At 46.2% G+C, this 27450-nt stretch overlaps 1 protein-coding gene across 3 annotated transcripts in view; it reads left to right on the top strand.

The window, feature by feature from the left end:
- astn2 (astrotactin 2) overlaps positions 1–27450 on the top strand; it is a 1763595-nt gene that overhangs the window by 1562259 nt on the left and 173886 nt on the right. For all 3 annotated transcript variants that reach the window (XM_078226657.1, XM_078226658.1, XM_078226656.1), the window contains one exon: positions 24450–24591. In XM_078226657.1, coding sequence (XP_078082783.1) covers positions 24450–24591 — 142 coding nt within the window. The remainder of the gene's footprint in view (positions 1–24449; positions 24592–27450) is intronic.

Genomic DNA, 27450 nt, shown 5'->3' with positions numbered 1-27450 from the left:
CAACTATCTAATTAGCCATTATTTCATGATCTTAGTGTGAAGTCCATCTGGATCTGGAGGTTTGCCAGGCTGCAGACCCAAAAGTTTGCTCAATACCACTTCCTCGTTGATTGCAATTTTCCCGAGTTCTCCCTTCCATTTCCTGATTCATTTCCTGCTTCCTCTATAGTGAGCGTCAATGCAAAATACCTATTTAATTCATCTATCATAGTCCTACTTTCCATTACCAATTCCCCAGATGCACTATCTATTGGAGCAATAGTCAATCTGTTAACTTTGCTTATTTAAATGTCTATTGAAACTCTTAATATCCGTCTTTAAGGGTGCGATTTTCCCATTTTTGCTCCAGGTGCTGGCTGAGATGAGAAAACTAGCGTGCAGCTCACCAGCTGTGCAGCTGGCTTTTCTCACCAGATAATCCAGTACTTGGTTCAAATTGAACCTGCAGGCTCAATGGTTTCACACTGGAAGGGCAGTGCTGGAAAAGGCTGTTAATGGTGGGAATCCTGAGTTCAGGGCACCCCTTTTGTAGGGCCACCCTATCTCCAATAAAAATCGAAGACTCCCTTCCCCCCCACATACATACGTGGAGACCCACTCCCCCCCCCCCCACCCCACATGCCATGGAGAGCCCCCCCACCTCAGATAAGGGGAGACCCCCCCCCAATGGAACTCCCCAGAGCCCTCCCCCTTCACACTGTTCCCACTGGCAGTGCCCCCACTGGACCTTGCCCTGCCTGATATTTCACATGACAAGGTGGCAAGGTTGGGCAGGAGGCAAAAAATATCATTTGTGTCTGGTTTTTTATCTCCTCCGATCATACCGGCACTGTTTTGCCAGCAAAATCAGCTTCGCACCTTAAATATTAATGGCATGCTTAGTGACAAGTCCCGGACTCTATCGTCCGGGCTAAATTGCCCTCATTAGCCGAGATTCTCCCTAGCGAGAATCGCGTATGGTCCCCACCAACGGGGCGGCGGTGAGGTGGGAAGGAAGGAAATCTGCTAGGGTGGGAGAGAAGGTAACTCTGCTAGGCAGGATGAATGACGGCGGGATGGGAGTGAGGGAACGCAAGGGCGGTGGAGGGGATACGATCGGCCACGGGAGGCGGGTAGGTGGTGATGTCCATGGAGGGGGGTGGGGTAAACATGTTTATTGGTGGAAAGACGTGCAATGTTGCAGGTGCTGTTGTGGGCCAGAACAGGCTCACTCCTGACACATGCCAGGTTTGATGGGTTCATTTTATTAAAAATACTCTCACCATGTTAAGGAAGCACAGCAGGTACACTGGGAGATCGGGGCACCTGCGCAATGGTGCCCCTGGAGCACAGCAGCCGGCTTCCCCAGCGAGCTCTGGCTGCTGGTGAGAATTGCACCCAGGCACTTCCTTTGCACTAAGTGCCATAAGATTGCATTTTCAAACTCGCCCAAAAAATCGAGTCTGAAACTTTCCCATTTTCTTGCTTCTTCGGCACTTAGATTTTGTTTTTGTAAAATTCCACGCTATGAATCTATGCAGTCCCTTCAAAAACCACACAACTGTTTCCTGACCCTTATAAATATTAGACGTACAATTGTTATGATGCCAGAAGCAAGTCCTTTAAAGACTGTGTGGCATTGCTTCAGTGAGTGTCGTCTCAGTACTCCAGAGCTCCATCAGAATTGTCTTAGTTACAAATCTCACAGCCTCCTGATACTGACTAACATGTAGGAATAAAAGATAAGGATTACATGTCGAAGGAACATTTGCGACAAGGAACGTTCATTATGGAGAGACCCAGCAATAGAAGGAGGTCAAAATGAAGGGGCAAGAGTTAGTAAATATGCACAATTCTGGTAATTTGGTGTGTTTATTTATTATTTCAAAGGAGACTTCTTGAAATCCCTCTAAAATGGTGATTAACATTTGTAACTGTTCTCTCACAGAGAGGACATTAGAGGTTTTACAGATTGGCTAAGTGGCTGTTGGAGAGTTTACCAAAGGCTTCTGAAAGGTTTTATTGTGTCTTCTAATTTGGAGAGAACCCTCTCTCCTGGAAGAAGTTAATGATGATCTCCTGCCTAGTGGAACATGCTCTGGCCAAAGGGATGTTAAGGTCACCTCCTCTCACTCCGAGGCTGTGGACAGGAATTTCCCTCTACTACTTTATTCTGCTTTGCTTTCTATAGTTGGCAGACCCAAGCCCTTATTTTGGTCAAATTGTAAGAGGGTGCAGAAAGCCACTCAAATTCTGGAAACACTTGCTGGATTATGCGTTAGAGGAATGAGAACTTGAACATTCTGATGAGGTAGCCTCACTGAAATTGCTTTCGGCTCTGCTTGATTTCGAATGACAAGGCCGCCATGCTGGTCTCCCTCAGTCACCCTGCCACAATGACTGAGTAATGCCGGCATTCTGGATTGCTTGAAGAGAAACACATTGTGGCTGTTGCCAGGGTCGCGTGCGTTCAGCTAGCAAAATGGGGTGGGTTAGCATCACCCATGACCTAAAGACTTTGGAAGGACATCCCTTCTCTTTTATCAAGTTGATTGAGGTTTCAGACTGAGTACATGGGTGGTTTTAATAAGATCTAGTACTTGTGAGAATCTATCCAATCAAAGTAAGTTAGTGGGCGGGATTTTAAGACTTCGCTCGCATGAGGCTAGTAAAATCCCACCCAAGGCCAATGGAGAATTGCGTTCTGCGAGCTTCACCCACTCTGGAATCGGGACGGGCAAGGCGGTAAAATTCTGGCAATGTCTTTCCATCTACACTTTGGTGAACCCATATTGAATTGAACAAGGTCAGAGATCTGCCTGAACAGAGCAATGGATTAAATGAATTGCTGACTGAACAAGCACCCCAAGATCCCTCTTTCCCTCTGAGCTTCCTAGTGTCTTGCCAATCATTAAGTACTCCCTTGTTGTGTTATTCTTTCCAAAGTGCATCACCTTGCATTTTTCAGGATTAAACTCCATCTGCCAAGTATTCCATTTGTTGTAAAGTGCTTTGAGGTGTCTTATAATTGGGAAAAGCACCATTTATATGTAAGCTTTTCCTTTTTTTATTCTAACTTAACTAAAGCTTGGAAGGGGGGGCTGGGGGTGGTGGGGGTTGGTTAAATACTGGATGGCACCAGAGGCAACCTGAAAGTAGCCAATTCATGAATGTTAAGCGCTGTTCTCAATTAAATTTAAAGGTTTATTTTATTATTCTCACAAGTAGGCTTACATTAACACTGCAATGAAGCTACTGTGAAAATCCCCGATAGCCAGTCAACGCTTTGCTCTTGGTGAGAGAGGATAATGTCAAGTTTCAACAACTGACCCAGCCCTGTGACAATGTCATGGGTAAAACAAAGACTTCACAGATGATCTGGAGGAAAATAATGGATCGGTTCATTGTGGCTTGTCAACCTTGAGACATGTATACCTGTGGGCTGGGTATTAGCTGTGGGAATGTTATTGTGATGTCTTTGCTTCCATCCTTTCCTCCTCTAAGTCTTCCTACATTACAACAGTGACTACATTTCAAAACACCAGGTTAAAGTCCAAAAGGTTTATTTGGTAGCACGAGCTTCCCCGACAGGAAGGGAACACTCCTACATGGTGATTGTCGAGTGGTGTTCATTAATCTATTGTCGCATCATCTGCATGGTGTACCTGGTACACGGTACCTACTCTTGCGACTTGGCCAACTTTGTCTCCCTGATACGCTGCAGGAATGGATGTCCCGAGGCATGGTACATTGGTGAGATCATGCAGACGCTACGACAACGGATGAATGGACACCGCTCAACAATCACCAGGCAGGAGTGTTCCCTTCCTGTCGGGGAACACTTCAGCGGTCAAGGGCATTCAGCCTCTGATCTTCAGGTCAGCGTTCTCCAAGGCGGCCTTCAAGACACACGACAGCGCAGAATCGCCGAGCAGAAATTGATAGCCAAGTTCCGCATGCATGAGGACAGCCTCAACCGGGATCTTGGGTTCATGTCACACCATCTGAAACCCCCACAACTTGCCTGTGCTTGCAAAATCTCACTAACTGCCCTGGCTTGAGACAATACATACCTCTTTAACCTGTACTTAACCCTCTCTCCACTCGCATTGTCTGTACCTGTAAAGACTTGATTACCTGTTAAGACTCGCATTCCAACCATTATCTTGTAATTGAGTCTGTGTCTATATATGCCCTGTTTGTGAACCAAATCCTCCACTCACCTGATGAAGGGGCAGCGCTCTGAAAGCTTGTACTACCAAATAAACCTGTTGGACTTTAACTTGGTGTTGTGAGACTTCTTACTGTGCCCACCCCAGTCCAACACCGGCATCTCCACATCACAAATTTCAAAAGTACTTCATTGTTTGTAAAGCACTTTGAATGATGCATGAAAAGCACTATATGAATGAAGCCTCTCCTTCCCACCCTCCTCCATCCCAGCCATTTTCCCTTCCCTCCTCACTTGCATAGAGTCATAGAGTTTACAGCATGGAAACAGACCCATTGGCCCAACTTGTCCATGCCACCCTTTTTTTTAACCGTTAAGCTAGTCCCAATTGACCACATTTGGCCCATCTCCCTCTTTACCGATCTTCCCATGTAACTGTCTAAATGCTTTTAAAAAAGACAAAATTGTACCCACCTCTACTACTACCTCTGGCAGCTTATTCCAGACACTCACCACCCTCTGTGTGAGAAAATTGGCCCTCTGGACCCTTTTGTATCTCTCCCCTCTCATCTTAAATCTGTGCTCTCTAGTTTTAGATTCCCTTACCTTTGGGAAAAAATGTTGACTAGCTAACTGATGTATGTCCCTCATTATTTTATAGACCTCAATAAGATCAACCCTAAGCCTCCTACGCTGTTTCCTCAAAAAAGTTGCCAAAGAGAAACCCAATATTTCACAGCTCCAAAAAACCTGTTAATTCTGGACAAGTTTCAAAAAATATATTCACATGCACAGAAGTTCCAACTTCAGAGTGGTACCTGTGACTTGCAGCCAAAACTGTGTTGCAGAACCACATTCCTCTGTTACCTTCCCATTCTCTTCTACCTATGGACAATGATGGCTCCCCACCTCACCTGAGCAGTGGCAGTAGCTTTCAGGGCCAGGTTTAAACATAGGGAAATTTCTGATGAGTATTTAACCATTCCCCCCCCCCCCACCCCCGCTTCCAAACTTTAGTTAAGTTAGAATAAAAAAAGGAAAAGTTTACATATAAATAGTGCTTTTCCCATTCATAAGACATCTCAAAGTACTTTGCAACTAAATGAAGTACTTGGCAGATTGAATTTAATCCTGAAAAATGCAAGGTGATGCACCTTGGAAGGAATAACAAGACATGGGAGTACTTAATGAATGGCAAGACACTAGGAAGCTCAGAGGGAAAGAGGGATCTTGGGGTGCTTGTCCACAGATCCCTGAAGGCAGCAGGACAAGTTAAGAGGGTAGTTAAGAAGGCATATGGGACAGTTGCCTTTATCAGTCGTGGCATAGGTTGTAAGAGCAGGGAAGTTATGTCAGAACTTTACAAAATTTGGTGAGGCCACCACTGGGGTACTGTGTGCAGCTCTGGTCACCTCACTATAGGATGCATGATAGCACTGCAGAGGGTGTAGAGGAAATTCACCAGGATGTTGCCTGAGATGGAGCATTTGAACTATGAAGAGAAGTTGGATAGACTCAAGTTATTTTCTTTAGAGCAGAGAAGGCTGAAGAGGTGGGGGGGGGGGGGGCAGTGCGGGGGGGCTTGATTGAGGGGTATAAGATTATGACGGGTATGGACAGGGTGAAGAGGATGCATCTATTCCCCTTAAATGAAGGGCCGATAACGAGAGAGTATAATTTTAAGGTGAGGGGCATTAGCTTTGCAGGGGATTTGAGGAAATGTTTTTTTTCACCCAGAGGGTGGTGGGAATCTGGAATGCATTGCCTGGGAGGGTGATAGATAATAGTGTAGATTTAGTGTAGTTTTGTCAGTGCAGAGTCAATGGGCTGAAGGACCTCTTTTGTAACTGTATAACTCTCTGAAATGTCACTGTGACAATGTAGAAAATATGGGGGAATGTGTTTCCAACAGAGGGATTGGGGTCACAGGAAGGAAAAAGGAAATGATGATGGACATTTTAAGAGGCGGGTTTTTAATCAAGAGCCTCCCCGCTCCATCCTATTTGCTAGATTTCCTCCGCACTGCAGGTGCTTAGTTGATTGAAAATCTAGGCCAAAACTCACCTGTTCTCATTGGCTATTTTATCAGTTGCTGGGCAGGCCACCAGAGGGAGCACTTTGCAGTGGGAGAGTAACCCATTGCCAAGGAGAAGGGAAACTTGTATCAGTGGTTTCATCCTGAAAGGTCTCTTGTCAGCAATTCATGCAGTGACATTGCTGGCAAACACGATGAAGGCTGGGACCGAGACTTTACTGCCCTCCTGCTTGAGGGAGTTAAGATTCAGTGGATGGCAGCAGTGAAGTGCATTGTGGTTTGTGGGAGAGCTACATTGCCATGATATTCATTGGAGGGAGGAGGTCATACTTATTTTTCCAAGAGAAAATGGGGTTATTAGTTTCATCTTGTTTATTTCGGGGAAGTAGGTTGAACAGTGCAAAAACATAAAAATGCTGGAAAATCTCAGCAGGCCTGACAGCATCTGCGGAGAGAATGGAGCCAACGTTTCGAGACCAGATGACCCTTCTCTCCACGGATGCAGTCAGACCTGATGAGATTTTCCAGCATTTTTCAACTTTTGTTGCAGATTCCAGCATCCGCAGCATTTTGTATTTATCTTAGTTTAAACAATATTTTGTTTGAGATGGAAGAGAAGTGGCTGGTCCATCCCACAAGACGTGTGTGTGAGATAATTCAGCAAATGGATTTACTTTTCATAACACTAGCAATGCCTTAGATTCATTTGGCCTGTCCCACCATGTCCATAGAACCCACTAATGTTGTCATCCCTTGGTCATTTTTGTGCTGCCGAGGGTTTTATCTTTGACTGACAGGCCTTCCGCCTCGCCTGTAATCCCGGTGACAGATCCCAGCTTCCTAACATGTGTGTTGTCTATTTCTGTCACTGATGAGACTCCTGTCATTTGTTTTTTTCGCCTCTGGTGTTCCTGGAAAGGCAGAATCTTGAGCGCTGGTTTCCAGTAATGCAGCTGAGGAAATGATTTTAATGTTTATCAAAACATCTGAGTAATGTGCGGGTCAAGGGATAGTATAAGGGCTGAGTCACTGAGTGAGACATTAATTTAATAGATTTTCCACTTAACAGAGTTAGCAGTCATAAAAATTATCCTAATATCAACATTGTAAATAGGAATTAGAATATGGGAAAGATGATGCAATGTGATTTGGCACGGCCTGTTGATGTTTTTTCTTTTGATCACAACTTTGCTGAAAATGTTTATAGCTGTTTAAAGTGTTCACTGAAATTCACTTCAGCTTTCTTCCCCGTACCTCTTCCGGCTTTCCAGAAGCTGAGTGTTCTAGCAGATGACATACCAAGCAGTAGGCCTAAACCAGGTGGGCAAAGGGGCAATGCACTGCTATCATCACAATGCGGAAATGTAAACAGATCACACATCCTGAGAATCAAGTGTGATCGTGTGAATTATCAGTCAGTCACGACTGGAATGATTGAGGGAGGTGTTGGGGGGTTGGGGAGGGGAAGGAGTGGAGTTGGTGGGCTCTGTGTGTTGGCGGGGGGGGGGGGGGGGCGGGGTGTGACAGAGTGAACTATCATAGAATCTGCAGTGCAGGAGGAGGCCATTTGGCCCATCAAGTCTGCGCCGACTACAATCCCACCCAAGTCCTATCCCTGTAACCCAACATATTTACCCTCCCAATGGGGCAATTTATCATGACCAATCAACCTAACCCGCACATATTTGGAGTGTGGGAGGAAACCGGAGGAAACCCATGCAGACACGGGGGCAACATGCAAACTCCATGCAGACAGTGACCCGAGGCCAGAAATGTATCCGGGTTCCTGGCGCTGTGAGGCAGCAATGCTAACCACCGTGCCACCCCTATGGAGGTGGGGAGAGGAAAGAGGTTCAGGATAAATGACCACAGTTGGCCTCAGTTATACTGAGATAAGGAGAAAAATGAACAACCACACAACCTTCCCACTCCTGCCTGCTCTTCACTGTCCCCCACTGGTTCGCACTGCTGCCTCACAGCGCCAGGGACCCAGGTTCGATTCCTGGCTTGGGTCACTGTCTGTGCGAAGTCTGCACCTTCTCTCCCGTGTCTGCATGGTTTCCTCTGGGTGCTCCGGTTTCCTCCCATAGTCTGAAAGACGTGCCAGTTAGGTGCATTGGCCGTGCTAAATTCTCCCTTGGTGCACCTGAACAGGCGCCGGAGTGTGGCAGCTCGAGGATTTTCACAGTAACTTCATTGCAGTGTTAATGGGTAACTAATTACTAAGTTGCATTCTTGCCCCCTGATGTTGTTTGGAGCCTTCTCACTGATCTCAGTTGAAATTAATGGCAAGATTTCTCGGGATAGTGTTCCCATAACCACCAAGTATTTCTTTTGCGCACTCGTTTATGCTGAGCACGAGAGAGCGAGAAATGGTGATATCTGTGCACTTTTCTGGGAATATGAATCTTTCACTATTTTTTCTTCTCATATCAGCTTTGTTTGGGTAAGGGAAAAGTGACACAAAAATGTGCACCCACCACCTAAGAAAATTGAAAATGCTGGAAAATCTCAGCAGGTCACCTCACTATGAGAAGGATGTGGAAGTGCTGGAAAGAGTGCAGAGGAGATTTACCAGGATGCTGCCTGGTTTGGAGGGTAGGTCTTATGAGGAAAGGTTGAGGGAGCTAGGGCTGTTCTCTCTGGAGCGGAGGAGGCTGAGGGGAGACTTAATAGAGGTTTATAAAATGATGAAGGGGATAGATAGAGTGAACGTTCAAAGACTATTTCCTCGGGTGGATGGAGCTATTACAAGGGGGCATAACTATAGGGTTCATGGTGGGAGATATAGGAAGGATGTCCGAGGTAGGTTCTTTACTCAGAGAGTGGTTGGGGCGTGGAATGGACTGCCTGCAGTGACAGTGGAGTCAGACACTTTAGGAACATTTAAGCGGTTATTGGATAGGCACATGGAGCACACCAGGATGATAGGGAGTGGGATAGCTTGATCTTGGTTTCAGATAAAGCTCGGTACAACATTGTGGGCCAAAGGGCCTGTTCTGTGCTGTACTGTTCTAAGTCTAAGTCTGACAGCATCTGTGGAGAGAGAATAGAGTCAATGTTTCGAGTCTGGGTGACTCTTCGTCAGACGCTTTGATGAAGGGTCATCCAGAATTGAAACATTGGCTCTATTCTCTCTCCACAGATGCTGTCAGACCTGCTGAGATGTTCCAGCATTTTTCTGTTTTTGTTTCAGATTCCAGCATCCGCAATATTTTGCTTTCACCTCAGAAAATAAATTGCGCAATCGCCGTGTTATTCAACAACCAAAAGAGAAAATGCTGGAAAATCTCAGCAGGTCTGGCAGCATCTGTAAGGAGAGAAAAGAGCTGACGTTTCGAGTCAAGATGACTCTTTAGTCAAAGCCTTGTCCAGTCATCTGGACTCGAAACGTCAGCTCTTTTCTCTCCTTACAGATGCTGCCAGACCCGCTGAGATTTTCCGCCATTTTCTCTTTTGGTTTCCGACTCCAGCATCTGCAGTAATTTGCTTTTATCCAGTATTATTCCACAATCTCGCATTGGCAATGACCTAACTCAGCGGCCTAGTAAAGGAACAGTCCATCACCTTTTTTGTATTTGTGGTGCAATTTAACTGTTCATTATAATTGTGCAGGTTTAGTCTTGATTGAAGTTCGTTTCTGACCTCCAGGGTGACCCATGCTCTGGAGAGGAAAAAAAGATTTTGCAATGAGAAAGACCCAGTGAGTTCAGATATGGTTCATTTCTGACTGCAGCTGTTTGTGGTTCATGCAGTTAGTTACCTGTTACCCTGACACCACCACCACCACCACCCCCCGACCCCCTGCCGTCTCGAGACAGCGGGGGGCTCAGCTCCAGGCAGGCCCCCCAAAAGTCAAAGAGCAACTTTCATTTCCTAACAGCATTTGAAGGCTTCGAAAGAAAAAGAAAGGTACAGAATGAACAGAGCCCGCGTTGTGCAGTCTAGATGAAACATGGGTCAGTGAGTCCCACAAGAGCCCTGCCGGTACCCACAGTCAAAAGAAAACCTCTGAAAAGTAGCCCCAGGAGGAGTTGTTTGAAGTTGGGATGTGTGTAAATGTATGCTTCTACCTTTCTTTTGCACAATATTTTCTTTCACAGCAATAGACACATGTACAGCATTGTACCTCATTAGTTGGAATGCCCCACACAATATACTGCAGGATCTTATGGGACTCTCTGTCCTCTTGTATCATCTCTTTCACCCACACTTGTTTGCTTTGATTTTTTTCCCCCTCCTTCTCTGTCCTGTCTGTAGATGTAATCAGAGCTGAGGGAAAGCATTACACGATGCCAGGATTCAATAAAGACTCTTTTTGTTTAAACAGTTATATTTCTTTTCAACTTTTTTTTTCTTGACTCAAGTCTCTGTGGGAAAGGTAGGAGCTGAAGGCTAGGCTGCATTTAGTTAATAGGAGTGTGCTGTCTCACTGCAAGATACAGAAAGAGAGAGAGAGCTTGACGAAAGCTCTTGCACTGCATCTGAGTCTACCTCCAATTCTTACCACCCCGACTTTTAAAGTTAAAGTTTATCTTTTATTGTCACAAGTCGGCTTACATTAACACTGCAATAAAGTTACTGTGAAAATCTCCCAGTCGCCAGACTCCGGTGCATGTCGGGTACACTGAGGGAGAATTTAGCATGGCCAATGCACCTAACCAGCGCGTCTTTTGGACTGTGGGAGGAAACCCACGCAGACACGGGGAGAACTTGCAGACTCCTCACAGGCAATGGTCCAAGCCAGGAATTGAACCCGGGTCGCTGGTGCTGTGAGGCAGTGGTGCTAACCACTGTGCCACCATGCCACCTATGACTTGGCTTTCCCCCTCCCCCAACACACACCCAACCTTTGGAAAAAGAATACCAAATGTCTATACTTACTGGATTTTGAGTCCTTTTTAGCATTATTGCAAGGTATTTGCTCTGAACAGGAGATATATTGAACCCACTCAAGCAGCTGAAGGATTTTTGAGGTTTACCAGTAAACATTTCTTTCTCTTCTCAGAATTTTCAGGTCCCTAATTAAGCCCCATCTGCAATTGGCAGGCTTGCAGAGGTACACGAAGGGTTTGCGACTGTCTGTTACCCATATGTCTCTGAGAACAGAACTAAACAGCCCAGTGAGATTTTACACATACTTTGTCTGCCCAAAAGAAAAAAAAAGATTTGTTAGAAGCAGTGCCTGTTAGGCAGGAGACTATTTCTTCATGATGTGAGTTTGATGGTTTGAAAGCAAAGTAATTCCAGGGAAATTGCAAAACAGTGTAAATAAATCAGGATGCTTAAATATCAGTTATAAGCAAACGCTGCAGATATGCCAAAGCTCATTGCAATCAATTTTTGTATTTTGCATTGAATTGATTTAAATGGTGCATATACACACTTTGAGATTGAAACTGCGCCAAGCCCCAGCCAGCTTTTTGAAGAGTCCCATTGTAGTATTTTGTCTTTGGTGATAATGGCCTGAATTTTGGCATACTAATAATGGCAAGGACGTTTGCAATTGCTGGAAGAAAAGTTTCTGGCATCCACAGATATAGTCAAACGCAAAAATCCGAAAGTTGCTGTAAATGAATGAATACCTTGCTCCTCCACAGGATATGCTCTTGCAGTCTTCACGTGGTACAGAAAGACTGTAATGGGCTACAAGTGATGTCATTACCAACTACTCTCATGTGAAAGACAAATGGAGAGGTTAAAGCTCATGCAATCGGGAGTAGCTGATTTTTCAATGACAGAATATGTGACCATTGTTACTGCACAGCCTCTCTGGCTCTGAAAAATTAATTTTACAAGTATGGAGTCTCATACACTCAAGAAAATTGACGTAGATATTTTTTTAAACATTAAAATGAATTTTGTTTCAATTTTTTTCTGTTTTACTCTGTAATCTCTCTCTCTTGATCATACTCATGTGTCCTAATCTTTACTTTAGCTTTCTCTACAATGATTTAAATGTATGTCATGTTTATTTCCTATTTTAATGGCCTACTTTGTGGTTTGCATACCTCAGTGAAGGTTCTTTAATCTGATTGAGTGAAGAGTTTGCTATGCTATTACAGGCAACAAAGGTTCCCTGCAGAAGGTATATGAATGCATCAGGTTCCCCATTACTAGAATTCTCTGCGAACAAGACCTCGGAAAGTCTCTGGACAACTCTGCATGAGATAGAATCATAGAATTCCGACAGTGCAGAAGGAGGCCATTCAGCCCATTGAGCTTGCACCGACAACGATCCCACCCAGAACGTATCCCCGTTACGCCATGTATTTACCCAGTTAATCCCCTTGACACTAAGAAATTTAGCATGGCCAATCCACCTAAGCCATACACCTTTGGACTGTGGGATGAAACCAGAGCACCCGGAGGAAACCCACACAGGCACAGGGAGAATGTGCAAACTCCATGGCTGGAATTGAACCCGGGTCCCTGGTGCTGTGAGGCAGCAGTGCTAACCACAGTGCCACCTTGCTGCCCTGTTAATGTATGATGTATGGTGAAAGCCATTCCTTCTCCACAGGGGCGGCACGGTAGCACAGTGGTTAGCACTGCTGCTTCACAGCTCCAGGGACCTGGGTTCGATTCCCGGCTTGGGTCACTGTCTGTGTGGAGTTTGCACATTCTCTTCGTGTTTGCGTGGGTTTCCTCCGGGTGCTCCGGTTTCCTCCCACAGTCCAAAGATGTGCGGGTTAGGTTGATTAACCATGCTAAAATTGCCCTTAGTGTCCTGGGATGCGTAGGTTAGAGGGATTAGTGGGTAAATATGTAGGGATATGGGGGATATGTAGGGCCTGGGTGGGATTGTGGTCGGTGCAGACTCGATGGGCCGAATGGCCTCTCTCTGTGCTGTAGGGTTTCTAAGATTCTAAGAAGATGCAGATCATGGTCATAAAGCACAAATGTCAGCCATCATATATTTTTAACTGGATGGTCGGCTTTTCGGTGTGTCAGCCTGTGTTCCCTTTAAAACATAGCTGCTGCGTGTGGACATTTTTTATGTGTAAAGGGTTATTTTTACATGCCTGCACGTGTGTTATTTCACACAGAGTAAGGCCTGATTTGATTGGGTGTTATTTGATTTATTATTGTCACATCTATTGGGATGCAGTGAAAAGTATTGTTTCTTGCACAAAACACACCGTTCATAGAGTACACTGGGGAGCAGGAAAGGAGGTTGCAGAATGTAGTGTTACAATCACAGCTGGGGTGTAGAGAAAAATCAACTTAATATAAGGTAGGTCCATTGAAAAGTCTGATGGCAGCAAGGAAAAAGCAGTTCTTGAGTTGGTTGGTACGTGATCTGAGACTTTTGTACCTTTTTCCCAAAGGAAGAATGTGGTCGAGAGTATGTCCGGGGTGCATGGGGTCCTTGATCATGCTGGCTGCTTTTCTGAGGCAGTGGAAAGTGTAGACAGAGCCAATGGAGGGGATGGACTGGGCTACATTCACAACCTTTTGTAGTTTGTAGCCTGCATGATAGGCGAAGCTTAGCCGCAACACTTGTGTCAAGATTTCACCAAGAAAAGTTACAAAAGCACATTGAGACATTTTGCTACGTTAAAGGTGCTATAAAATGTGAGTGTTTGTAATTTCCCTGAGATGGGGCAACCAGTTAGATCAATTGCATGGTACAGCTGGAGGCCAGCACATTCAATGCAATCAGTTAGCGGGCAGAACTGGATTGTTAGAACTAATTAATCTCCCACTGTTGGTTACACACAAACTTGAGGCATCTTGAGATGAATTGATGGTTTCTGAGAGTTACAGATGTTTTTAATTTGGTGTTTGCCTGCATAGTTGTGTATATCATAGAATCATAAAATTATAGAAACCCTACAGTGCAGAAAGAGGCCGTTCGGCCCATCGTGCCTGCACCAACAACAATCCCACCCAAGCCCTAGCCCCCTGACCCCACATATTTACTCTGCTAATCCCCCTGACACTAAGAGACAATTTTTGGCATGACCAATCAACCTAATCTGCACATCTTTGAAGTGTGGGAGGAAACCGGAACACCCGGAGGAAACCCAGGCAAACACTGGGAGAACATGCAAAATCCACACAGACAATCATCTGAGACCGGAATTGAACCGGGGTCCATGGCGCTGTGAGGCAGCAGTGGTAACCACTATGCCACCGAGCAGCCCAAACTGTTGAAATGAATCTAAACTGTTGAAATAAAAATATTAGAAACTTTTGCTTTTTCTTAAAATGCCTTTCTGAGACACACTGAGCTTTTTTTTTCTTCTCTAGAATTTTTAGTTTTTCTCTAGTGTAGCTTTTTTGAGAAGTGGGAAATAAGTTTGGATGGCACGGTGGCACAGTGGTTAGCACTGCTGCCTCACAGCGCCAGGGACCTGGGTTCAATTCTTTGCCTGGGTCACTGTCTGTGTGGAGTCTGCACATTCTCCCCGTGTCTGCGTGGGTTTCCTTCAGGTGCGCCGGTTTCCTCCCACAGTCTGAAAGACGTGCTGATTAGGTGCATTGGCCATGCTAAATGGGAAAATTGCAATGGTCATTTTTGAATTTGAAGACATTACACTGTGAGTCCCCCAGTTTGGAGTTTTCCACCATTACACCATTGTTATGCATGGTGCAAAACTACAGGCAGGATTTTCCACGCAACCTGCTGTATATTTCACCGCAGCAGAGTTGGCCCGCCACTGCCCAGCGATGGGATCCTCTGGTTCCACCATTGTCAATGGGATTTTCCATTGAATGCACCCCTCACCACTGTGAAACCTGCGGCGGGGGTGTGCCGTTGACGGGACTGGAAGATCCCGCGGACATGGACGGCTGGAAAGCCCTGGCCTATGGAATTGTATTTGTGTGTGACAATCAGTGACTGATTGCGTTCTCCAATTTAACGGTTTATGTATGCGTGGTTCATGTCCCATCGCCCCTGTGGAATAATCAGGGACAGAATCCGCATCACTTATCTTAGAGCTGTCGATATCCAAGGCAAATGGTGACAACAATAATTGATAAAAATGTGATAAGTCCTCCCGTGTTGGAAGCAATTGGTTAGATGTGCCAGAGAGTATTAGATTCCCTCTGATTATTTCTGGAAGCCACATCCCTGTAGACTTTACTCTGGGTTTTCCAAGAACATTCTGCCAAAAATGCTGGGAAATCACTCCAGAAAGCCCAGGTGCAAGTTAAGGAACGTCTATCGCAACCTCAGGACGTTCCAAGATGCTTTACAACCATTGAAGTATTTTTTTTTCAAATACAGTAATCTAGGAAACCTCATTGACCCAATTTGCACACAACAAGCTCCGACCAACAGCCACGCAATAATGAACAAATAGTTGCTGTTTTTTTAATGATGTCGATTAAAGGATAAATATTGGTCAGGACACTTTCCCTTCTCCTACACAAAAACCAAGGGATCTTTTACATCCTGAGAAAATAGACAGATCTCGGTTTTAATATCTAATCTAAAAGATGACAACACTGACAATGCAGCTTTCCTGCAGTATTGCATTAGTGTGTCATCCCAGATTTTTGAACTGAGGAACAAGGATTAGGACTTGAACCCACATCCTCCTGACCTGCAAGAAAAGGTGCTTCCACCTGAGCCATGGCAGATACCCTGGATCTGATCTTATCTCTACATAAGTGGATGTGTTGTGAATGAGTTAAAATCTCACCCACTATATCTTCAAGGAACTCAGCTTGGAATCGGTCCAGTGCTTGCTGGCTCTCAGTGAGGCATGGCACGTCTCATCCATTGTGCTTTTGCCAATCCCGCCAGCAAACTGTTTATGTGCCCCATTGCTGGTGCAGGGAAATCTCCAACTTGCTATCACTACTGGCCATGTATAGGTTGGGCAGTAGTGATAGTGAATGCCGACCTGGCAAATGAACCACCAGGTCGGGAGCTGAACTATGTATGGACACACAAATTAGGAGTGGGCTATTCAGCTCCTTGCACTTGCTCTGCCATTCAATAAGATCATAGCCAATCAGATTATGGCCTCAACTCCACTTTCCCCACGTATCCCTGATCTTAGAATCCCGACAGTGCAGAAAGAGGCCACTCGGCCCATCGAGTCTGCACCGACAACAATCCCACCCAGGCCCGATCCCCATAACCCCACGTATTTACCCTGCTAACCCCCTAACAATAAGGGGCAATTGAGCATGGCCAATTAACCTAACCTGCACATCTTTGGAGTGTAGAAGGAAACTGGAGCACCCGGAAGAAACCCACGCAGACACGGGGAGCACGTGCGGATTCAACAAAGATAGTCACCCAAGACCGGAATCGAACCCGGGTGCCCGGCACTGCGAGGCAGTAGTACTAATCACCGTGCCACCATGCCTTGATCCCAGGCCTCTTGCAGGGATCTGCTGTGAGGTGGTGATGGGGGCCCTGCTGGAGCCAGTTGCTTTATAGTTATGTCGGCTTGTTGCCGTTGCCGTTCACTGTGTCCTTGTCATATCCCTGCTGTGCAGGCTGGCTATTCTGTCTATCTGGAATGCAATGGGCAGGATTTTCTGGCGACGCGTCACCCCAAGACTGTAAATTCCCACCCGAGCTCAACGGATCTTTAAATGGTCCTCCAAATTTTTTGTCTTGCCCGCTATGATTCCTGCGGTAGATGGAGCGGGATATTTCTGGAAGATTTGAGAGCGTTTATTGGTCGCGTCCTTGTGATGTCTCATTCTGTGCGCTGAAATTCATGAAAGCATAGAATGGTTACAACATTTGGCTTGTCGAGTCAGTGCTGGCTTTGTGTGAGAGCATTTCAGCTCAGCGTGCTCCCCTGCCCTTTCCCTGTATTCCTGCATATTCTTGATTTTCAGGCGCTTGTCCAATTCCTGTTTGAAAGTCACAATTGAATTTGCCTGCCATCATTCTTCAAAACAGTTTCCTAACCACCAGCTGCATGAAAAGATCATGTTGCCATTCACCATATATCCATGTAAGGGTGGCACGGTGGTATAGTGCATAGCACAGCTGCCTCAGGGACCCAGGTTCAATTCCGGCTTCTGGTAACTGTGTGGAGTTTGTGCCTTCTCCCCGTGTCTCGTGTGGGTTTCCTCTGGGTGCTCCGGTTTCCTCCCACAGTCCAAAGATGTGCAGGTTAGACGGATTGGCCATGCTAACTTGCTCCTAAGTGTCCCCAAGAGGTATAGTTTAGATTGATTAGCCATGAGAATGTGGGGTTACGGGGATAGGGCGGGGGAGAGAGCCTGGGCAAGGTGGGACCCGAGTTCGATTCCTGGCTTGGGTCACTGTCTGTGCGGAGACTTCCAATTCTCCCCGTGTCTACGTTGGTTTCCTCTGGGTGTTCCGGTTTCCTCCCACAGTCCAAAAGACCTGCTGGTTAGGTGCATTGGCCATGCTAAATTCTCCCTCAGTGTAACCGAACAGGCACCGGAGTGTGGCGACTAGGGGATTTTCACAGTGGCTTCATTGTAGTGTTAATGTGAGCCTACTTGTGACACTAATAAATAAACTTAAACTTATACTCTGTATAAGTTTATGTCTGTCAGAATACTCTGTCAGAATCGGTGCAGACTCGATGGCTAAGTGACCACTTCTGCATGTGGGGTTTCTATGATCCAACATTGATTTCTATGATTCCTGTGTTCTCAGTAGCTAAGCCAAAAGAGCAGTTTCTCACTATCTATTCAGTCTAGATCCATCCTAGTTCTGAACACCTCTATGGAATCTCCTCACGACTCTCTCTTTAAGAAGAACAGCCCCAGCTTCTCCAATCTATCCTTGTAACTGAACACACTCCTCCCTAAAACCATTCTCATAAATTTTTTAAGTATTCGCCATTAATATAAAATGAATGTTTCCAACGCAGTTTATTGATCACCTGGTTTGTGTGGTCAACAAGGATCCAAAGATTGCTTGTTCTTTTGTTTGATCCAATGTATCAGTCTCTTTTCCCCTAATTTTTAAGATAATTTCTTCTTTTCAACATTCCTGCTCACTTTTCATTCGTTGTGAGAATGGGGGAACTAACACTTGGATCACTGCAGCTAAGTTTTCCACCATAAAGACACTTAAGAATAGAACTCAGTGGTCAATCTTATGAATTGTCCATCTCGCTGGAGCTAAATTCCCTAAACATCCTGGCTGGAATTCTCTGGTCTCATATGTCCTGCTGCCGCTGCCAGTGAGAACGGAGAATTTGACACTCAGCCAAATCTCCATTCACTGCAGCAGGACTGGAAAATCCCAGCCACAGGCAAGGCCGAAGAATTCCAGAATTCCAGCCCCCAACTTAGATTGGGGAACTGGCCTTTCTCCAATTCAAGTATTAGTTTCCCTCAGTTGGTAGTATTTTTTTACCTCAAAACTGGGAGATTTTGCGTATAAGATGTATTTATTAGTGTCACAAGTAGGCTTACATTAACACTGCAATGAAGTTACTGTGAAAATCTCCCAGTCACCACAATCGGCAACTGTTCGGGTGCACTGAGGGAGAATTTAGCATGGACAATGCACCTAACCAGCACGTCTTTCGGACTGTGGGAGGAAAGTGGAGCACCTGGAGGAAAACCACGCGGACACAGGGAGAACATGTGGACTCTGCACAGACAGTAACCCAAGCTGGGAATCGAACCCGGGTCCCTGGCGCTGTGAGGCAGCAGAGCTAACCATTGTGCCGCGTGCTGCCCATATGAACATCACTCCAGACCATGAGCTCACAAGTTCGGCAAACACCAATGTACACTGAGGGAGCAATGCGTTTTTAGCCTTTCGTTAACATGTCAGGTTGAAGTGCCATCTGCCTGTTCAGCTGAAAATACAATGGTGCCATTGGAAAAAGAACAATGCGTTCTGCTGGTGTGCCTGCCAACATTCCTCCCCCAATGCCATCAAAAATAGATTGATATTCACCGCTTTGCTCTTCGTGGCAGCCTGCTGTGGGCTCTATTACTAACACATTTACCCATAAAACAGTAACTGCATGACATAATTCACAATTATCCCATCAGTATTTCCCCATGATAGCAATTTGGGGCCCGAATTTACTGATACAAATCATCCAGTAAGGTTGCTCAGTTATTTTTGTTGCCTCTCTCTGAGTCAGCTTGCCTCAGGAACTGACAGGACCACCTCTCTCTTAGTGACAGTGATGGTCTTGTTGGATTTGGATTTTCTGTCATGCAGTGACCGGGATTCCTGCATCAGGAGCTGCTTTGATGAATGAGCGTACTTGGTCCAAAAGCAACCAAACGCGGAAGGAATGGGGATGGCGGAGCAGAGTGAAGAAAGATTGGGGAGTTAAGGCAATGAATGGATGGGCATACCTATAACTTTAAGTCACAAAGGACATGCATCTATTAGTTTCCATGCACTGGACACAACTTAATGGTGTTTTTAGCAGGTTGGTGAGATGACCAGAGAATATGGAGGGAAAGTGAGGATTGGAGTGTATGTTGTCTTCCCAATGCCGTGGAATTCTCTCAGCGGTGGACAAGATGGAAGATGGCTTTCCTACACAGAGGCCAATTAAGATCCTTATCTGTCAAATTAAGGACCACTGAAGGCTATCATAATTTGGCCATTGGCATTCTACCAGCTGTTAATGGGCTGACCTCCACACGGCGAGACTATCCAATAAAAAGTGGAGGCCTTCCTGCAATCTCAGAGTTTGTTGGGGCTCATGGAGAGCTACCCTTGAATGCAAACATGTCTCCTCCCATCACCAACCATTACCACCCCTGCCCCCTCCCCCCCCCCCCCCCCCCCCCCACCCCAACCCTCCTCCAGCTAGCCTCCCCCCCCCCGCAGCATTCTGGCCCACTGAAGGACCACAGCTGCCCTGTCAAAATGCAGCCCATTTTTGGGCCATTCTTGTCATATTAATATCAGCCATTTTGAAGGTGCTGGTTAGCTTTTGCCATTTTTCTGGATTGTTACAGAGGAGCTCAATCATTCAGTGCTTTGGGATGATTCAATGAGCCATGGTAAACCTTTGTACCTTTGTCTTTTTTCCATTCATTCACGGGATGTGGGCTTCGTTGATTAGGCCAGCATTCATTGTCCATCCCTAACTGACCATGAACGGCCCAGTTCCAAATTTGCCCCTCACCTGCATCCTCACCACCAACCCCCCCCCCCCTCACCGACCCTTGCGCTGTGTTTTCCAGCAGCAGAGGCAGCTCACCATTGTCACTGGTGGGATCTTCCGGTCCCGCCAAAGTCTACGGCGTTTTGCGTGGCTCTGCCCTCTCACCGCCAGGGAAGCCACCGCAGGCGATCAGAATGATCCCCACCTGGCCTGCAGTGTGCTTCTCAAGTGGAGGCAAGTACAAAGAACAAAGAAAATTACAGCACAGGAACAGGCCCTTCGGCCCTCCTCACCTGCACCGACCATGCTGCCTGACTGAACTAAAACCCCCTACCCTTCCGGGGACCATACCCCTCTATTCCCATCCTATTCATGTACTTGTCAAGACGCCCCTTAAAAGCCACTATTGTATCTGCTTCTACTACCTCCCCTGGCACCCACCACCCTCTGTGTAAAAAACTTGCCTTGTACATCTCCTTTAAACCTTGCCCCTCACACCTTAAACCTGTGCCCCCTAGTAATTGACTCTTCCACCCTGGTTAAAAAACTTCTGTCTATCCACTCTGTCCATGCCCCTCATAATCTTGTAGACTTCTATCAGGTCGCCCCTCAACCTCCGTCGTTCCAGTGAGAACAAATCAAGCTTCTCCAACCTCTCCTCACAGCTAATGCCCTCCATACCAGGCAACATCCTGGTAAATCTTTTCTGTCCAATCTTTCCTCTCCAAAGCCTCCACATCCTTCTGGTAGTGTGGCGACCAGAATTGAACACTATATTCCAAGTGCGGCCTAACTAAGTAACGTTGAATGTTTCTCATGTGAATCCTGTTGCTATGAGTGAGCTTTAGTAAGGACAGGAACTGGCTGGTTATCCCCCATTCAAAAGGGCCACAGGATAATTAATGATTAGAACAACTATTTAACCCATTTTAGTTTCATTTATTTATTAGTGTCACAAGTGGGCTTACATTCACACTGCAATGAAGTTATTGTGAAAATCCCCTGGTCACTATATTCCAGCGCCTGTTCGGATAGAATCATAGAATCCTACAGCGCAGGAGGAGGTCATTTGACCCATTGAGTCTGCACTGACCACAATCCCACCCAGGCCCTATCCCCATAACCCCATGTATTTACCCAAGCTAGTCCGCCTGACAGTAAGGGGCAATTTAGCATGGCCAATCCACCTAACCCGCACATCTTTGGACTGTGGGAGGAAACCAGAGCACCCGGAGGAAACCCACGCAGACACGGGGTGAATGTACAAACTCCACACAAACAGTGACCCAAGCCAGGAATCGAACCCGGGTCCCTGGCGCTGTGAGGCCAGCAGCGCTAACCCATTGTGCCACCGTGCTGCCCATTTGATTCATCCAATTCAGAGAGATTCAAATGGCCACTCAGTAAAAACACCCATTTGTTTGTTGAAGAATTCCAGGCTTTTGGTCTTGATAGTTTATTGCACCAATTGATCATTCTTTGCAAATTTCCTGATACCTGTGCCTAAAGAGCCCAGCCTCATTTGAAACTTTGTTCCTAGTTCTGTTTGCCCGTTCATTTTAAAGTAACGTACAGGTCAAGTATTCTTCACCGTAAATCTGAAAAATGAACACATGCGAAGACTGCACTTTTTTTGAACATCATCGACCTTTAGCAGAGGAAGTCTAGTCATTTATCTGCACCTTGCTATTTTGGTTATTTTGGCACCCTTTGTTTATTACTTAGTGCTAAATCTTACTGTTCCTGCTATTTTATTTGTTTTAGATGATAGCTAGCCTGGGCAAACTCTATTGTAAGCTAAGTTTATACGCGATATCCGAAAACCATAGTTTCACTGAATGGTGGAAGAAGCTCAAGGTCTAAATGGCCAATTCCTGTTCTATGTTGTGACAGGTGTTGTCGACATCTATATAGAAGCTTCACCTTGTATTTTAAGAGGGATAATTCTATCAAAGTGCTTCTTGTAAGTGAGATGAAAGCCTTTTTACCCCAGTCTAGATTGCTGTGAATCAGGATTAATACTGTTGTTTGCCGAAGGTGATGTTATGTTGGGTGGGATTTTCCAGACGCGCTCACCCCAAAACCAAAAATCTCACCCGAGGTCAACGGACCTTCGCATGGCCCACTCCTCTGATAACTACAATTCCCATGGCGGGCGGGGTGAGAAAGCTCCTCCATTATGTCACGTTTGGCTTCAGGAAGGAGGAAAGTGGGGTGAATTAAGGTAATAGGGCAATCATAGAAACATAGAATTCCTTCAGAGCTGAAGGAGGCCATTCGGCCAATCGAGTCTGCATCGACAACAATCCCACCGAGCCTCTATCCCCATAACCCCGCACATTTACCCCGCTAATCCCTCTAAACTACGCTTCCTGGGACAATAAGTGGCAATTTAGCATGGCCAATGCACCTGACTTGCACATCTTTGGACTGTGGGAGGAAACCGGAGCACCCGGAGGAGACGCACGTAGACGCAGGGAGAATGTGCAAACTCCGCACAGACAGTGACCCAAGCCAGGAATTGAACCCAGGTCCCTGGAGCTGCAAGGCAGCGGTGCTAACCACTGTGCCACCCGAGACTCATGGATCAGACTCATGGATTTTTTGCAATCCCTTTGTGTGCTGAAAGTGAAATGCAGAGAGGATTTAGAATTTATGAGGGCTTGCAGTGTGATACATTTATTGGATATGAGTTATTTTCTTAGACTGGAAGAGGCACTCATGTGCCACTCTACTGACAGTTCAAGAGCACTCATAGACAAAATGGTGCATAGGATGGCACTACTGCCTCAAAGCGCCAGAGATCCGGGTTCAGTTTTGGCCTTGGGTCTCTGTCTGTATGGAGTTAGCACATTCTCCCCGTGTCTGCGTGGGTTTCCGCCGGGTGCTCCCGTTTCCTCTCACAGTCCAAAGATACGCAAGTTAGGCAAATTGGCCATGCTAAATTGCCCCTTAGTGTCCCAAGATGTGTAGGTTAGCTGGATTAGCCATGGTTTATGTGGGGTTACAGGGATAGGGTGGGAGAGGGTCTGGGTAAGATAGTCTGTCAGAGAGTGGGTGCAGACTCGATGGGCCGAATGGCGTCTTCTGCACTGTCAGGATTCTATGATTCTATGTATGATGAGGCTAAAACAAGTAAAGAAGGTGAAAAATACCAGGGAGGAAAATAAGAGGGAATTTGTGTCATGTACACTTTGGAAGTCTAATGCATTAAAACTTTTAACAGTAGACATCTGTTTTAGGAAAGTAAATGGGTTGAATGTATTAGTATTTAATTCCCAGACTCCCCTTGTAGTCCAGTGAGCATGAATTCCAAAATGATTCGCATAATTCCTCACTGCTTACTACTCTCGAGGAATCATGTGCGTTTGACTGGATGAATAATGTTTCTGTTGTTGATTCTTTGCATGGATTTCAGGGGGGATACCGTGGATTTCCAGTGGTGGTAAAATCAGGGGAACTGATTGATGAAATGTAAATACCATCAAGCTGCAAATATATCCCACACTGGCAGCTCATTACCTTTATCCCACGCTTGGAGACATTTGTTTATATAAGATAAATGGCTTCAGCCTACCCTTAAGGAAACCGTGTTTCTTACCCTCAAGGCTGAAAGCTGCAAGTTGTTTTGTCCTCCAATTGTCTTTCAATCTCTTAATGCTTGCAAGCCAATTATTCAACACATAAAAATATAATTCAAACTTAAAGCATGAAATGATCACAATAACAAAACGTCCATGACATGCGACCGCACATGGACAAACGGAATGAAGCAAAAACAAAACTGCAAACACCCATGCACATGACTATTTATAAATCAAGAACACGGAGAAAAATAGACCTAATGTATTTCACCCCACTTACACAAAATTAAAGAGGGAGAAAGAAAAATCAAACTGGCTGAGAGGCCAGAACACATTTAACCTTTAACAAAGTAATAGCCTGCAGGAGACCAAAAACATCTTTAGAAATTCTGAACATTGTTTATTTTTTTTTTCCATAAAAGATCTTAGCAATTCAGTTAAAAGAAAATAAAGAAATGAGAAAAAAGGATGACCCAATTTCCCCCACCCCCGTCTCCCCCCCTGCAATACAGGAACAGCCCGTGGAAATGCCAGAGTTACTTTGCATGATGCATGTAAGGATCTTTTGTTTGCCAGTGCTTACTTTAATTCATTCTCGTCATCCTTCTGTTGTGTGTGTTTTTGTTTACCAGGGGAATCTCTGAGCTTTGCGGACGACCTTCTTTCAGGCCTGGGGTCCTCCTGCGTGGTAGTGGGGAAGAACCATGGAGTTGCCTCGGAAACAACCACGTATTCCTTAATTTTCAAGTGCCTGGAGCCAGACAGTTTCTACAAGTAAGCATAAACGTACATCATCATGCACTTGCACACACACGTACACACACACACACATGTTGCCAACTCTGGTCGGATGAAACCCTGGAGATTTCAGTACATGACCTCCTGCCTCAGTCCAGTTGCTTCATGTTGCTCTAACCTCCTGTGCAATGCCTCCCCACACCAATTGAAAAGCAAACACGCTCTTGTGATTGGACTAACATTGAGGGTGGAATTTTCCCGTCCCGCCCGCCACAGAAATCGTAGCGGGCGGGACGGGAAAATTCCACCCTCAATGTTAGTCCAAGCAAAGGTCCATTGACCTCGGGCGGGATTTTCCGGTCTTGGGGCGAGCGCGGCCAGAAAATCCCGCCCTGACTGTCCATCTGATTGTGTCTTTCCCACACCTGCCAACATTTTATGCAAACTAATAAATGAAGTTATTCCAAGAAAATGAAAAAAAAAGCACAAGTTGTTTAAATGCCCCATGAACTTTTCCTTTAAGGGCGGCAAATGGTTAGCACTGCTGCCTCACAGTGCCAGGGACCCAGGTTCAATTCTGACTTTGGGTCACTGTCTGTGTGGAGTTTGCATGTTCTCCCCGTGTCTGCGTGGGTTTGCTACGGGTGCTCCCACAGACCAAAGATGTGCAGGTTAGGTTGACTGGCCATGCTAAATTGACCCTAGTGTTAGGGGGATTAGCAGGGTAAATATGTTGGGTTACGGAAAATAGGGCCTTGGTGGGATGATGTGGAGGGTGCAGACTCGATGGACCAAAATGGCCTTCTTGTGCACATGATGTGGAGATGCCGGCGTTGGACTGGGGTAAACACAGTAAGAAGTTTAACAACACCAGGTTAAAGTCCAACAGGTTTATTTGGTAGCAAAAGCCACACAAGCTTTCGAAGCTCTAAGCCCCTTCTTCAGGTGAGTGGGAATTCTGTTCACAAACAGAGTTTATAAAGACACAGACTCAATTTACATGAATAATGGTTGGAATGCGAATACTTACAACTAATCAAGTCTTTAAGAAACAAAACAATGGGAGTGGAGAAAGCATCAAGACAGGCTAAAAAGATGTGTATTGTCTCCAGACAAGACAGCCAGTGAAACTCTGCAGGTCCACGCAACTGTGGGCGTTACAAATAGTGTGACATGAACCCAATATCCCGGTTGAGGCCGTCCGCGTGTGTGCGGAACTTGGCTATCAGTTTCTGCTCAGCGACTCTGCGCTGTCGTGTGTCGCGAAGGCCGCCTTGGAGAACGCTTACCCGAATATCAGAGGCCGAATGCCCGTGACCGCTGAAGTGCTCCCCAACAGGAAGAGAACAGTCTTGCCTGGTGATTGTCGAGCGGTGTTCATTCATCCGTTGTCGCAGCGTCTGCATAGTTTCCCCAATGTACCATGCCTCGGGACATCCTTTCTTGCAGCGTATCAGGTAGACAACGTTGGCCGAGTTGCAAGAGTATGTACCGTGTACCTGGTGGATGGTGTTCTCACGTGAGATGATGGCATCTGTGTCGATGATCCGGCACGTCTTGCAGAGGTTGCTGTGGCAGGGTTGTGTGGTGTCTTGGTCACTGTTCTCCTGAAGGCTGGGTAGTTTGCTGCGGACAATGGTCTGTTTGAGGTTGTGCGGTTGTTTGAAGGCAAGAAGTGGGGGTGTGGGGATGGCCTTGGCGAGATGTTCGTCTTCATCAATGACATGTTGAAGGCTCCGGAGGAGATGCCGTAGCTTCTCCGCTCCGGGGAAGTACTGGACAACGAAGGGTACTCTGTCCACTGTGTCCCGTGTTTGTCTTCTGAGGAGGTCGGTGCGGTTTTTCGCTGTGGCGCGTTGGAACTGTTGATCAATGAGTCTAGCGCCATATCCTGTTCTTATGAGGGCACCTTTCAGCGTCTGGAGGTGTCTGTTGCGATCCTCCTCAGCCGAGCAGATCCTGTGTATACGGAGGGCTTGTCCGTAGGGGATGGCTTCTTTAACGTGTTTAAGGTGGAAGCTGGAGAAGTGGAGCATCGTGAGGTTATCCGTGGGCTTGCGGTACAGTGAGGTGCTGAGGTGACCGTCCTTAATGGAGATGCGTGTGTCCAAGAATGCAACCGATTCCGGAGAGTAGTCTATGGTGAGCCTGATGGTGGGATGGAACTTGTTGATGTCATCATAGAGTTGTTTCAGTGATTGTTCACCATGAGTCCAAAGGAAGAAAATGTCATCGATGTAGCTAGTGTATAGCATCGGTTGAAGGTCCCGTGCGGAGAAGAAGTCTTGTTCGAACCTGTGCATGAAGATGTTGGCATATTGAGGTGCAAATCTGGTCCCCATGGCTGTTCCGTGTGTCTGGATGAAGAACTGGTTGTTGAAGGTGAAGATATTGTGGTCCAGGATGAAGCGGATGAGATGTAAAGTTGCATCTGGAAACTGGCAGTTGTTGGCGCTGAGCACTGAGGCCGTTGCAGCAATGCCATCGTCATGGGGGATGCTGGTGTAGAGTGCCGAGACATCCATTGTGACGAGGAGCGCTCCTGGTTCAACTGCTCCATGTGTGCCGAGTTTCTGTAGGAAGTCCGTCGTGTCGCGACAAAAGCTGGGGGTTCTTTGTACAATGGGTTTCAGGATGCCCTCGACATCGCCGGAGAGGTTCTCGCACAGGGTCCCATTGCCCGATACGATGGGACGGCCGGGTGTGTTTGCCTTGTGTATCTTCGGGAGGCAGTAGAGATCTCCAACGCGGGGAGTACGTGGGATGAGAGCACGGAGGGTGTTCTGAAGGTCCGGATCAAAGGTCTTGATCAGAGTGTTGAGTTGACGGGTGTGTTCTTTGGTCGGATCTGCAGGTAACTGTCTGTAGTGTTCCTCGTTGTTGAGTTGTCGGTAC

The sequence above is a fragment of the Mustelus asterias genome, chromosome 13 (genome assembly GCF_964213995.1).
Source record: "Mustelus asterias chromosome 13, sMusAst1.hap1.1, whole genome shotgun sequence".
Classification (NCBI taxonomy): domain Eukaryota; kingdom Metazoa; phylum Chordata; class Chondrichthyes; order Carcharhiniformes; family Triakidae; genus Mustelus; species Mustelus asterias.
Note: the sequence above shows the minus strand (reverse complement) of the source record. Positions and strands in the feature narration are given on the sequence as shown.